General features: G+C 44.2%; 1 protein-coding gene across 2 annotated transcripts in view; it reads right to left on the bottom strand.

Annotated features, from left to right (window-relative positions):
- LOC135518967 (anion exchange protein 3-like) overlaps nt 1–15,194 on the bottom strand; it is a 100,927-nt gene that overhangs the window by 11,086 nt on the left and 74,647 nt on the right. For both annotated transcript variants that reach the window (XR_010452238.1, XM_064943953.1), the window contains 13 exons: nt 13,787–13,932; nt 12,707–12,887; nt 12,197–12,332; nt 9,154–9,328; nt 7,295–7,403; nt 6,401–6,585; nt 5,922–6,141; nt 5,087–5,305; nt 4,574–4,722; nt 3,864–4,058; nt 3,444–3,647; nt 3,125–3,214; nt 2,303–2,469 (listed from right to left, as the gene is read on the bottom strand). Coding sequence is in view for 1 of the 2 variants with exons in the window: in XM_064943953.1 (XP_064800025.1) it covers nt 2,303–2,469; nt 3,125–3,214; nt 3,444–3,647; nt 3,864–4,058; nt 4,574–4,722; nt 5,087–5,305; nt 5,922–6,141; nt 6,401–6,585; nt 7,295–7,403; nt 9,154–9,328; nt 12,197–12,332; nt 12,707–12,887; nt 13,787–13,932 (2,176 nt within the window). In the remaining variant the exon portion in view is untranslated. The remainder of the gene's footprint in view (nt 1–2,302; nt 2,470–3,124; nt 3,215–3,443; nt 3,648–3,863; nt 4,059–4,573; nt 4,723–5,086; nt 5,306–5,921; nt 6,142–6,400; nt 6,586–7,294; nt 7,404–9,153; nt 9,329–12,196; nt 12,333–12,706; nt 12,888–13,786; nt 13,933–15,194) is intronic.

Consider the following 15,194-nt stretch of genomic DNA (forward strand, 5'->3'; position numbering starts at 1 on the left):
GGGTGGTCTGCTTGAAACATGTAGGTATTACAGACTCGGTCAGGAAGAGGTTGAAAATGTCAGTGAAGACACTTGACAGTTGGTCCGCGCATGCTTTGAGAACACGTCCCGGTAATCTGTCTGGCCCTGCTGCTTTGTGAATCTTGACCTGTTTAAAGGTTTTGTTCACATTGGCTACCAAGAGTGTTATCACACAGTCATCTAGAACAGCTGGTGCTCTTGTGCATGCTTCAGTGTTGCTTGCCTCAAAGCGAGCATAAAAGGCATTTACCTCGTCTGGTAGGCTCGCGTTACTGGGCAGCTCGCGTCTGGTTTTCCCTTTGTAGTCCGTAATAGTTTTCAAGCCCTGCCACATCCAACAATCGTCAGAGCCGGTGTAGTAGGATTCAATCTTAATCCTGTCTTGACGATTTACTTGTTCAATGGTTTGCCTGAGGACATAGTGGGATTTCTTATAAGCGTCCGGATTAGTTTCCCGCTCCTTGAAAGCAGCAGCTCTAGCCTTTAGCACAACACCAACGTCCTACAGCACATTGTCTTGGAGCCTGGCGGAGTGCAGCTGAAGTCAGACATTTAGTTTAGGTTGGAGTCGTGAAAGCTAATTTTTCAACCACTCCACAAACTTCTTGTTAACAAACTATAGTTTTGGCAAGTTGGTTAGGACATCTACTTTGTGCATGACACAATTCATTTTTCCAACAATTGTTTACAGACAGATTATTTCACTTATAATTCACTGTATTACAATTCCAGTTGGTCAGAAGTTTACATACACTAAGTTGACTGTGCCTTTAAACAGCTTGGAAATGTCCAGAAAATGATGTCATGGCTTTAGAAGCTTCTGATAGTCTAATTGACATCATTTGAGTCAATTGGAGGTGTACCTGTGGATGCATTTCAAGACCTACCTTCAAACGCAGTGCCTCTTTGCTTGACATCATGTGAAAATCAAAAGAAAATCAGCCAAGACCTCAGAAGTCTGGTTCATCATTGGGAGCAATTTCCAAACACCTGAAGGTACCACGTTCATCTGTACAAACAATAGTACGGAAGTATAAACACCATGGGACCACGCAGCCGTCATACTGCTCATTAAGGAGATGCGTTCTGTCTCCTAGAGATGAATGTACTTTGGTGCGAAAAGTGCAAATCAATCCCAGTACACCAGCAAAGGACCTTGTGAAGTTGCTGGAGGAAACAGGTACAAAAGTATCTATATCCACAGTAAAACGAGACCTATATCGACATAACCTGAATGGCCGCTCAGCAAGGAAGAAGACATTGCTCTAAAACCGCCATATAAAAGCCAGACTTTGGTTTGCAACTGCACATGGGGACAAAGATAGTACTTTTTGGAGAAATGTCCTATGGTCTGATGAAACAAAAATTAAACTGTTTGGCCATAATGACCATCGTTATGTTTGGAGGAAAAAGGGGGATGCTTGCAAGCCGAAGAACACCATCCACCCGTGAAGCACAGGGGTGGCAGCAGCTTTGCTGCAGGAGGGACTGGCGCACTTCACAACATCGATGGCAACATGAGGTAGGAGAATTATGTGGATATATTGAAGCGACATCTCAAGACATCAGTCAGGAAATTAAAGCTTGGTCGCAAATGGGTCTTCCAAATGGACAATGACCCCAAGCATACTTCCAAAGTTGTGGCAAAATGGCTAAAGGACAACAAAGTCAAGGTATTGGAGTGGCCATCACAAAGCCCTGACCTCAATGCCATAGAACATTTGTGTGCAGAACTGAAAAAGTGTGTGCAAGCAGGGAGTTCTTACAATCCTGACTCAGTTACACCAGCTCTGTCAGGAGGAATGGGCCAAAATTCACCCAACTTCTTGTGAGAAGCTTGTGGAAGGCTACCCGGAACATTTGACCCAAGTTAAACAATTTAAAGGCAATGCTACCAAACACTAATTGAATGTATGTAAACGTCTGACCCACTGGCATGAAATGGGACGGGATGAAAGAAATAAAAGCTGAAATAAATCAATCATTCTCTTTACTACTATTCTGACTTTTCACATTCTTAAAATAAAGTGGTGATCCTAACTGACCTAAAACAGGGAATTATTACTGGGATTAAATGTCAGGAATTGTGAAAAACTGAGTTTAAATGTATTTGGCTAAGGTGCATGTAAACTTCCGACTTCAAGTGTATGCATGAGCCAACCTGTATCCTGATCACAAGCTGATCTAGTCTAACACATCTGACAAGCACCACTATACGGATTGAAACTCTCTTCACTGAACAAAAGTGAACTGTGTTACCATAGCAACCTGCAACACTTACGAGGTGATCTGTGTCTCCATGAAGATGAGGATGAAGACGAGGAGGGCGGGCACCACCGATGCCCCCATCATCCACGCGGGGAAGGGCTTGAGGTCGCCGAACGGACTGATGAACCAGCCGCGCTTGTCAGGAGACGTGACCGAGAAACCAGACGGTACATTCAGCTTCTGTAAAACCCCAAGCAACAGAAACAGGACCAGTTGTTATGACGAGAAACCAGACGGTACATTCAGCTTCTGTAAAACCCCAAGCGACAGAAACAGGACCAGTTGTTATGACGAGAAACCAGACGGTACATTCAGCTTCTGTAAAACCCCAAGCGACAGAAACAGGACCAGTTGTTATGACGAGAAACCAGACGGTGACCCCAAGAGAAACAGGACCAGTTGTTATGACGAGAAACCAGACGGTACATTCAGCTTCTGTAAAACCCCAAGCGACAGAAACAGGACCAGTTGTTATGACGAGAAACCAGACGGTACATTCAGCTTCTGTAAAACCCCAAGCGACAGAAACAGGACCAGTTGTTATGACGAGAAACCAGACGGTACATTCAGCTTCTGTAAAACCCCAAGCGACAGAAACAGGACCAGTTGTTATGACGAGAAACCAGACGGTACATTCAGCTTCTGTAAAACCCCAAGCGACAGAAACAGGAACAGTTGTTATGACGAGGAAGTACAGGAGAGTTGGTTGTGAGAGACGTTATTTAAATATTCAATGTGTTAGTGGTGTGTGAGTTAGGGCGTGTAGTTATCAGGGATGGAGTGTCGCCTTTAGATATCTGTACGGATAGATGTAGGAGTTAGTTGTCATGGTTACCTGGGTATATGTGTCAGGGACGGAGTAACTCAACAGTACAGAGAACAGGATGGAGATGGGGATGCCAAAGTCTCCGATGATTCTTCTGGCCTTGGGGGGGGGATCACATGATAAAATTGAATTCTTCAGATCATAGGGTCAATTGCAGAGATCGTATAGGCCTAAAATAGGAAATTCTTACTGCATCCATGACACTTCAAGTTTTTTGTGATCAAATTGTTATTGTAATTTGTAAGACAGATACACATAGACAAAAACTTGACATGAGCCCATGGACAACACATGAGGGGTTTCTGAGAAAATGGCTGCGATAGGTTACCTTCCCGCCCAGGAATCGACTGTTGCGCAATTTCCTAAGGAAGTAGGCCACAAAGAAGGTACCAAGCATGAGGATGAAAGACATCAGGGCCGTGTTGGGTTGGTTTAGGATGGGGCCATGGGGGTCTGTGGGGTTGGTGAACTCCATGCCGGGAAGGCCAAAGGCAGGCGGGTAGCTTCTCATCAGAGGATGCTCCTGGAATACCTGGAAAAAGGACAAAATATCCATTTCACAGTCAAATGGACAGATCCCAAGCTACCAGCTGGGACTTACCAGAAAATGGTTTATTTTCATTTCTGTGATTATTATATGCCAAATACCACATCTGGTCAATTTGATCTATTCTATTCTTTTCCAAAGAACAACAAAGTTACAGGCCTTTAGACTGTGGTCATGTCAAACATTGTCTACTGGTTGTACCTTGATGAGCTTGGAGAAGGTCTCGTAGATGAAGATGAGTGAGATGAGGAAGGCAAATATCTCCTGGGTGAAGGGTGAGATGTATTTAACCAAGAAGCTTCCCTCTGCCGCCACTATCAACAGCACTATGAAGACGAGCCAGAAGCCAACCCACACCCGGCCCGTCAGGTACTCAAAGCCCTGGGCCTGGCAGAACTGAGGGTGGAAAAGGGAGGGGTTAAATAGATGTTTAACCTTTTACTGCAGTGCTTAATCAGGGTCACACAGAGTGTTTGTTGGTAGTCTTAAACAAATCTACTTTGAAACAAAAGCATACACCTCACACACATGGTTTTTGCCTTAGAATAAAGAAGACACATGTACCACGTCAGATACAGGGTTGAAATGTAGTACATTTTAAATTTGCATCCCAAAATTACACTTTACATACATCACAGAAGACTGAAATATAACAAAACCGTTTGACATAGAAACACTTTTCAGCGGGTTTAAAAAAAAAAAGTATAACATTCCACCTATGAGGCCACTAGGTCATTTGACTGCAGAGGAGAGGCTATTAGGCTCAGAATAGGAGAAAATAGGCTTTCAAATGAAACATGAACTTTCCTAACGTTGTCATGACAATTTTTTTAATGCATAAAATGACTGTAATTTTTGGATGAATTATAATCTACCATCGTCATGCTGTAAATATGTTTTTGTTCAGGCACCTTGTAGAAGGCCTCCTCAAACACCAGCAGGGGTCCTGAGAAGCCGATGATGAGGAGGGGCTGTCCGGCCATCAGAGAGAAAAGTACCCCCAGGGTCGCTGTGGAGATGATGAGCTCCGACACTCCCATCATGCCCTCTGTTTTCTCTCCTGTTTAAATGGAAAGGCAGAAGGATATTGACTGACAATTTTAAACTTCCTCTCATTCAGTAACAGCTACTGTCTAGTTAATGAGAACACTATAGTATCAATGAACGAATCAGTGTCTAAAACCTACAGTGACATGTACAATAGAGATACAAGGAAATGGAGATGCCCGGTCACAACATTTTTTTTCCAATTTGAGGATCTATCAAGCTAGCTGGTTATTTAGCTAGCTAGCTCTTTATGGAGTACACATTCTCTTAGGACATATAGCAAACATGTCATTGTTTGCTCTGACAAGTCAGTCAATCACATTCTTGAGGTAGAAGAAAAACAATTATTGTGGGCATGAGCCCCCATGCTCTCTTACCCAGCAGCCCTCCAAAGGTGATTGTGGGTGAGAGGGCGGCGAAGTAGATGAAAATGACAGCAGCGATGCACTGTGAGTCCAAGGCGTCCTTTAAGTCGCTGGCGTAGCGCGGGTAGCGCCGCCTGATGTCATGGATGAGGCCTCCGAAGGGGATGCCCGACCTCTTCATGGGGTCCACCTCCTGGTCCTCCTCCTCTTCCTGCTCATCCTGGCTCACCTCTAGTTTGGACAGACAGACAGACAGACAGACAGAGACACACAGAGACACACAGAGACACACAGAGACACACAGAGACACACAGAGACACACAGACACACAGACAGACTTGCACATTCATTCAATCTACGTGCACATTCATCTTCTGCACATCTATTTAATTGCTAAATTGTAATTATTTCACCACTATGGCCTTTATTGCCTTACCTCCCTAATCTTACTACATTTGCACACACTGTATATAGATTTTTCTATTGTGTTATTGACTGTACATTTGTTTATCCAATGTAGAACACTGTTGTTTGTGTTGCGCTGCTTTGCTTTATCTTGGCCAGGTCGCAGTTGTAAATGAGAACTTGTTCTCAACTGGCCTACCTGGTTAAATTAAATAAAGGTGAAATAAAAAAAGACAGACAGAAACTTACATATTCAGTATGCTTGGGATTCTCACTCTAGTCCTGGGACCCTAAACGGGTATATATGTGCTTCACACATCAGCTGAATAAACTAATGGTCTTAGAACATATACCCTTATTGTTATATAAGGACTGTATGAATACAAAAAAATACAACAACAAAAAAGTAATTAAATCAATCAATCAAAGACATTATAATCACCTTTGGTCTCCTGGTCTGTCCAGGGGGTGGTGTGGGTCTTGATGTTCTCTCTCTCCTTCCTCTTGCGCAGCATCTGTTTCTGGAAGGAGGCCACTGTCTTCAGCAGGTCCTTTCCCTCCACGTCCGACGGGGGGATAACGATGCTGCAGTCCAAGAACTCATTAATGCCGTTCAGCAGGTCCTGCCGGTCGTCCGCAAAGTAGGCCACCTCGTGGAAGTTCTGGGGAGGTTTATAAAGAGATGGGCAATGGTCTGTAAGATCTTGAAGAGCTGATTCCCTGACCCAGATTTAGCCGAGATCTTGACTTAGAAGCACTTTCAATGGAGGTTGATTACTGATGATTTTTCTGTCCAGGACTAGTTTTAATCTGACTCTGGGAAACCAGCCCTGAATGGAAGTACTATTGGTACCATTTACAGCTCAGAGGAATTAGGGAAAAAGTTGTGTGACATTTTTTGTTGTTGTTCAGGTTGGCTACCTTGTCAGACATTAGGGTGGAGAAGGAGCGTCCAATCTCATGGTAGTCCATGTTGGACTGAGCGGGTCCAAGCAGTGCAAAGAGGAAACGAACCGGCACCGGCACCTCCAGGACCGACTCCAGCAGGACCGCCTCACTCAGCCTGATGAAGGCCATGGCTGGCTGCTCCAGGAACTCCACGCAACCTGAGGAATGACACACAGTGGAGGATCTCTGGGACCAATGCTTGTGCTGATGGGTGATGACTAACCAAGCATGGACTGAATATATACAACGGGTGATTCCAGGGCAGCTATTTTGTTTGAGAAATCACATTTGTTATCACTGTCAGGGGATAGGCGAGTTGTGCCAGCTAGAAATTATATCAATTGGTATACAGGGTTCACCCCAGGATTTTTGAACAAGGTGGTACTGCTGAGTACGGCGGGGGGCGGAGCATGGGTTGGGGGCGGGGACTAGAGCGATTCAGATAATTATTGATTTTTTAACACCTGTAACTGCCATTTCCTGCAACCGAGAGCAAAACATTTTGTTACTATATTAAGGTATGGTGCACGGCCTTAAATGACAACAAATAAAGTAAAAAATATATTAAAAAATTAAAAATAAATAATATATATATATATTTGACATAGTGGCACAGGCAGTCCACAAGGTGACGCAGCACCACGCTTGCATTCTTTGGGGAGAACCCTGGTACACAACGTCTTAGGCCTATGTCGTGAACGTAAAAAGTCAATATTTACAAATGTAGCCTGGAAATACATGTACATCCAAAACGCACGCACACGAAACATACATTCATACAAACACACACACACACACACACACACTCCTGCACAGATGCTTGCACATAGGCATCCGCACCATCACCCACACAATCCTTAAGCTTACCCACTAAGACCACAGTTGCTTCTGCGTCCTTGGGAATCTTTGCTAGGAGTTTTGTGTGTTTGGTAACCTGTTGTTGGAGAGCCATCGGCAGGGGGGGATGGAGTGATTTCTGATGTGATAAACCAGACAAACGTTAACAGGTGGGTGAAAGATAAACATTAACATGACATGTTAAGCCTGTGTGCTAACACAAGCTGTTACCAGACATTCACAGCACATGCACAGGCTCTTTCCTCAGTCGGTCCAAAGCTCACAAGTCTACATTTGTCAATTTTACAGACTGTTATGAACCTCGAACAGTCGAACTGTAAAACAGTCAAACGGTGATTATCAGTGTTTAATGAGCATACACCAGGGGTCAGCTAGATGCCAGTGAGGGATTTTTTGGGGTCCCCACAAAGTTTTTGTCATAAACAAGACTGTAAAATCACCAAGAATTCAGCAAAAAATATATTTCGGAAATGTTATCCCAACTATTCCCACAATAAACAAAGAAACATACATGATCATGTCTCAATGTAATCAAGTTATGAATTTATTGTTAATTTCAAATACAAATCTCTTTTTGAGCTTAGTTGTGATCAATTTGCAGAGTACTAAATATTATAATTATGTTTCGGCCCCCTGACCATCCACTCCGACAAAGATCGACCCGCGTCTGAATCTGGTTGTCTACCCCTGACATACAGAAATCGACAAAGTGATAAATGTACGAAATGTTCAAATCCCTGTTAAACGTTCTTAATACGACAGGAGTTATTGATTTTTAAAGTGTAAAGTGGCTGTTCCACTGGATGTCAGAAGGTGAATTCACCAATTTGTAAGTCGCTCTGGATAAGAGCGTCTGCTAAATGACTTAAATGTAAATGTATGTTTTTATGAGTTGGTTGAAATTTTCCAATGTTTCAAGCCACGGGGAACATTACAGTTTCACAGTCAAGACGTTTTAACAAAGAGCACCTCTGTAAGCTGACTAAGAACCTAATTCGCCACATGAGGAGTGGCTAATGGGAGCTTTCTTTCTGTTTCCAATTCCAAGAACTATCTGTGTTTCTCCGTTTCCCACCATGGCTGCATTACTGTCCTAGCCGCATATATCTGATGTTTTGGTACACTCGATAATGCTCTCAAACTCAACTCTGGCCCTCAAAGCCAGTTCCACTGCTTTTTAAAATTGTTTCCCTCTAATCAGGGACATATTTAGACTTGGGACACCATGTGGGTGTACTTAATGTTCAGGTAGAAGATATAACCAGCAGGCTGCGGACCTCGTAGGGCCAGGGTTGACCTAACCCCTGACCTAATGTATGTTATAGACAGGTGTGTATAATGGGGTCAAAATAGAATTTATTTTACTAGGCAAGTCAGTTAACTGCCTTGTTCAGGGGCAGAATGACAGATTTTGTATCTTGTCAGCTCAGGGATTTGATCTTGCAACCTTGGTTGCTAGTCCACCACTCTTACCACTAGGCTACACTGCCGCCCAACATACTGCATGGTCGGAACTAGAAGCACAAGCATTTTGCTACACTCGCATTAACATCTGCTCACTATGTGTAAGTGACCTGTCTAACCACTAGGCTGCCTGCTGTCTAACCACTAGGCTGCCTGCTGTCTAACCACTAGGCTGCCTGCTGGACAAAAACAAACAAAGAGCAACATTCTTCCTAAGCAGCACCAAGCAGCCTCCAAGCAGCAGCCAAGCAGCACCCAAGAAGCCTCCAAGCAGCCCCCAAGCAGCTTCAAGAAGCCTCCAAGCAGCCCCCAAGCAGCTTCAAGCAGCCCCCAAGCAGCACCCAAGCAGAATCCATCTCCACTCCAGCCTATAGATGTGCACTAAACTAAACAGACAAGCTCACAAACACATCTCTGCTCTGCTGCTTCTTTTCATGGTGGAGGGCCTCTGTAGGATCTTCAGATACTAGGGGCATCGTTGTGTCGGGAACGTGGTTGTGGTTGCGTTGGAAGCTGCCGTGAAGGCTTTTAGTAGAGTGGTTGCGGTGGAAAAGGCCCTCCTTTTCGTCGTTGGGGTGGCTGGAAGCAGGAGATACAGGAGGCTGTATTACATTAACAGCGTGGGGCTGGGAGAGGGACACAATGCAATCGGATTGGAACTTCATGAAGGTTGTTATACTATATAATGTGTTCCTTCAATAAGTTGGTGAGTGGCTGATAGTTTATGCAGACAGAACAGAAAGGAAACAGAAAGGGAACAATCCTCCATACATACTGTCCAACAGCTCTTTCAGCATATGGGCTCCACTGGGTTGTAATGGGTGTGTCCCTGTTAACAAAGACACTGCAGTGTGTGTGTGTGTGTGTGTGTGTGTGAGAGAGAGAGAGAGAGAGAGAGAGAGAGAGAGAGAGCAGGCCCCTCAAAACACACAGACAGTTTGATCACACTCCCGCTCCAACCCAAAGGTGACATCACCACCATCATTAGGTCCGTGTGCTCTCGTTACCCGCCTCCCGAGTTGGACACAAAAGCGCAACAAAACAAAGGAACAAGGTGTGACACCACACCGGATTGTACTCAGGCAGCGCCCAGACTGAGTAAGCCATGAGCTAAATTCTACAGCCACCTTTGATGTCTTTCTTTCCACATCATCAATTCCTATGTTGAACTGGCTCAGCCAATGAGACAGCTTTTTCCCATGGAAAGCAGCTGGTGACATGGTGGGAAACGTTGCCGAAAGGTTTCAACTGATGGGGTGTGTGTGACGAGGCCTGGTGGCGTGGGGGTTGATCGCTGTCTGTTATGTGTGTGTGTGTGTGTGTGTGTGTGTGTGTGTGTGTGTGTGTGTGTGTGTGTGTGTGTGTGTGTGTGACGAGGCCTGGTGGCGTGGGGGTTGATCGCCGTCTGTTATGTGTGTGTGTGTGTGTGTGTGTGTGTGTGTGTGTGTGTGTGTGTGTGTGTGTGTGTGTGTGTGTGTGTGTGTGTGTGTGTGTGTGTGTGTGTGTGTGTGTGTGTGTGTGTGTGTGTGTATATGCTGCACATACAGTGAATCTCTCTGAACGGTTGACAGAGGTGACACCTGGCCCAGTTTGCTCTATGGTTGGTGACAGACTGTCAGGTGACTTGTCACGGACCCTTGGTGGGACATGGCGTACAGGGAGGTTGACATCATAAGATAGGGACTAGGCAGGTGCTACTTCTGGGATGAAGCCAGAATACCTTGACAATGTATGGGACTTAATACAACTGAAACCATATTTGTCCTCAAGCTTTACTATCACAACTAGAAAAATGACTGATTTTCATAAGAGACACTATGGACGCTATTTCCCTATTGTCCCTTCTGACAGACTCTGAAATTAGGTGATTGTAACCTATTCCAATCCAAATGCTCTGTAGCAATAGGTCCAAAAGAACACACTAATACAACACAACGATCGATCTCAGACACTGACCACAAAAGGCCTAGAGTTATCCATCCAATCATCCAAAAGGCATACCATTAAAAGAAAAATGGATGATTGCTTGAAGCAAACCCCAGGAACACACCACAACAGTAGTCAGAAAACCATGACTGTTGAGTCTCCGTAAAACATGATCCACCACAGAGGAACTGGAGACACCATGTTAAATGAATACTGTTGATGGACAAACATGGTACCATTCAGTCCTCTTCTTCACTGGAGGGCTTGGGGACAGAGCTGGGACCAAGCTGGTCCTAGTGACCAAGATGGGCCTATGGACCTAGTTGGGCCAAGTGACCAAGCTGGGCCTATGGACCTAGCTGGGCCTAGGGACCTAGCTGGGCCTAGGGACCTAGCTGGGCCTAGGGACCAAGCTGGGCCTAGGGACCAAGCTGGTCTTAGCAAAAACTGAATCTGAGGTCAGGAGACCAATAGAAGGGAGGGTTCACACATATTGAAAAGGTGTGTGTGCATGTGTATAGTTTGAGATGCATTGATGCCCCATAGGCCTGTGCACAAACGTAAGGCAACTTTTGGGGTTGTACCGAACTGTGGAAAACCACCACATGGAAGACAACAAAATACACATAGAGAAAGTCTTCCTTTATCCTTCATGCATGTGTTCATCCTGCTCTGCCCTCAGCCTAATTACATTTGACTGCTGATATTCATTAAGCCTTTTTTCTCCATGATACTGTATAATTCCGGTTGAAATCTATCATGTTCTGCCAACGCAGCAGCTCTGTTAGGGCAAGTGGTAATGAACTCGAGATCAATAGACAGATAAACCAATGGAGGCTGGGACGTGAGGGTTGGCACCGGGGTGATACTCCTTTGTATTTTCATGTAGGACAGAAATGACTTATATTTGAATGACTTAAAACTCTGCAGTAGCTTATTTCACTGGGGAAGTCACATTGAGATTGACACCTCTTTGTCAAGTGAGATTTTTTTTTTTACAAATGTTTTATCTGTCAACAATCTCTGCTATCTACTGTTGATCTCCCACTTGTAATCCTGGTTTGAGGTCCAACATCACTTACTACAACCCCTGTAGATGTGGCCTCTCAATGGCACTCTATTCCCTAAAATGTCCACTACTGTTGACCAGATCCACAGATCCTATGGGCTTTGGTAAACAGTAGGGCAGTAAAAAACTTTTTTTCCTTTAGTTTATTTAGTAAATATTTTCTTAACTCAATTTCTTCAACTGTATTGTGGGTTAAGGGCTTGTTAGTAAACATTTCACGGTAAGGTCTACTACACCTGTTGTATTCGGCGCATGTGACAAATAAAGTTTGATTTGAGTTGAAAAGTAAGACACTACATAGGGAACAGGGTGCCGTTTGGAAAACAGCCCTGGACTTCCCTCTCTCTGATTGACATCTGATTAAGATGATACACGTTCTTGACAGCATGTATATTAACGGGTGTGGAATCTTAACGTCCTCTGAGCTAAAGCCTGGGTAGATGACCACTCACTGGTGTTTGAGCAGCAGGGCACGGAGCACGTTGGCCCGGTCCTCCGCTCTGATCTGGTCTGAGATGATCATGGTCTCCACCACCAGGTTGGCAATGCCAGGCAGAGTGGTCTGCTCCAGGTCCAACAGGACCACACCTTAGGGTAGCATAGAGGGGGAGACAAGGTTTTATGACTGGGTGTGTATTTGTGTGTGTGTGTGTGTGTGTATCTCTGTGTGTGTGTGTATTTGTGTTAGTGTGTTGTGTATGTGTGTGTTGTGTATGTGTGTGTATATATGTGTGTGTGTGTGTGTGTGTGTGTGTATGTGTGTGTGTGTATACATCTGTGTGTGTGTGTGTGTGTGTGTGTGTGTGTGTGTGTGTGTGTGTGTGTATACATCTGTGTGTGTGTGTGTGTGTGTATACATCTGTGTGTGTGTGTGTGTGTGTGTGTGTGTACATCTGTGTGTGTGTGTGTGTGTGTGTGTGTGTGTGTGTGTGTGTGTGTGTGTGTGTGTGTGTGTGCGCTACCATGTGTGATGGTCCTGCGAAGCTCCAGCAGGCTGCGGAAGGAGAGTGAAGCCACATGGGGTTTTCCCCAGCGGTCTGTCTCCTCCTCCACGTCCTCTTCAAACTTGATCCAACGAGCCGTCTCCTTCCAGCGCATCTTCTGGTTCTTATCCACTATCAGCTCGTTGAGCTCCACAAACACCTACAGGTACCACACAGACAACTAGTTATCCATAACTTCACCTACAGGTACCACACAGACAACTAGTTATCCATAACTTCACCTACAGGTACCACACAGACAACTAGTTATCCATAACTTCACCTACAGGTACCACACAGACAACTAGTTATCCATAACTTCACCTATAGGTAACAAACAGACAACTAGTTATCCATAACTTCACCTACAGGTACCACACAGACAACTAGTTATCCATAACTTCACCTATAGGTAACAAACAGACAACTAGTTATCCATAACTTCACCTACAGGTACCACACAGACAACTAGTTATCCATAACTTCACCTATAGGTACCAAACAGACAACTAGTTATCCATAACTTCTCCTACAGGTACCACACATACAACTAGTTATCCATAACTTCACCTATAGGTACCAAACAGACAACTAGTTATCCATAAATTCACCTACATTTACCTACTTCTCATACAGTCTAAAAATATTTCCTAAGCTCATGACTGAGGGCTTAGACCTATGTCATGACTGAGGGCTTAGACCTATGTCATGACTGAGGGCTTAGACCTATGTCATGACTGAGGGCTTAGACCTATGTCATGACTGAGGGCTTAGACCTATGTCATGACTGAGGGCTTAGACCTATGTCATGACTGAGGGCTTAGACCTATGTCATGACTGAGGGCTTAGACCTATGTCATGACTGAGGGCTTAGACCTATGCCATGACTCCAACAGGAGATTCTGGCAACACGCGTCCTTACTGTAAAGTCCCCTGGCTTTAGAGCTGCTTCATCTTTAGTTCAAAAAATACTAGGAATATCGTGTGTTATTAATTATCTTATACATCCAATCAATCAATTTATCAATTAACCAATCAACAACTAGTCTGATGTCTCACCTCATGGGTCTTCTTGTCAGCCACCCTCTTCTTCCTCTTCAGGCTGGACTGGGGCGGAGAGCTTTTGCTGTTCTGAGTGAGCTGGGATCGAGACGACTTCTTCACCAGATGACGCCTCATCCCAGGGTTGTCCTCGAATCGGTGACCTTAAAGCACCACAACAGAAGCTATTGTTAATGACACAGAGGTCAGCTGCAGAAAAGGTCAACTGTGTTCACTCAAAGGCCTATGATAGTACACACTCAGGTTGTCCAACTGATGTATAATAAACGGCTCTCTATCCACCGGATGTGAACCAAACTCACTAAAAGTGGCAGTAATAAAGCCTCTCTTGAAAAAGCCAAACCTTGAACCAGAAAATATAAAAAACTAAATCGGACTATATCGAATCTTCCATTCCTCTCAACATTTTTAGAAAAGCTTTTGCGCAGCAACTCACTGCCTTCCTGAAGACAAACAATGTATACGAAATGCTTCAGTCTGGTTTTGGAAAAATTAATCCATGCTTTTGTCACTTCTAGGTTAGATCATAGCACTGAGACGGCACTTGTGAAGGTGGTAAATGACGTTTTAATGGCATCGGACCGAGGCTCTGCATCTGTCCTCGTGCTCCTAGACCTTAGTGCTGCTTTTAATACCATCGATCACCACATTCTTTTGGAGAGATTGGAAGCCCAAATTGGTCTACACGGACAAGTTCTGGCCTGGTTTAGATCTTATCTGTCGAAAAGATATCAGTTTGTCTCTGTGAATGGTTTGTCCTCTGACAAATCAACTGTAAATTTCGGTGTTCCTCAAGGTTCCGTTTTACGACCACTATTGTTTTCACTATATATTTTACCTCTTGGGGATGTTATTCGAAAAAATAATGTTAACTTTCACTGCTATGCGGATGACACACAGCTGTACATTTCAATGAAATGGTGAAGCCCCAAAATTGCACTTGCTCGAAGCATGTGTTTCAGACATAAGGAAGTGGATGGCTGCAAAATGTCTACTTTTAAACTCGGACAAAACAGAGATGCTTGTTCTAGGTCCCAAGAAACAAAGAGATCTTCTGTTGAATCTGACAATTAATCTTAATGGTTGTACAGTCGTCTCAAATAAAACTGAAGGACCTCGGCGTTACTCTAGTCCCTAATCTCTCTTTTGAAGAACATATCAAGACCATTTTAAGGACAGCTTTTTTCCATCTACGTAACATTGCAAAAATCAGAAACTTTCTGTCCAAAAATTATGCAGAAAAATTAACCCATGCTTTTGTCACTTCTAGGTTAGACTACTGTAATGCTCTACTTTCCGGCTACCCGGATAAAGCACTAGATAAACTTCAGTTGCTAAATACGGCTGCTAGAATCCTGACTAGAACCAACAATTTTGATCATATTACTCCAGTTCTAGCCTCCCT

The sequence above is a fragment of the Oncorhynchus masou genome, chromosome 29 (assembly GCF_036934945.1).
Source record: "Oncorhynchus masou masou isolate Uvic2021 chromosome 29, UVic_Omas_1.1, whole genome shotgun sequence".
Lineage (NCBI taxonomy): Eukaryota > Metazoa > Chordata > Actinopteri > Salmoniformes > Salmonidae > Oncorhynchus > Oncorhynchus masou.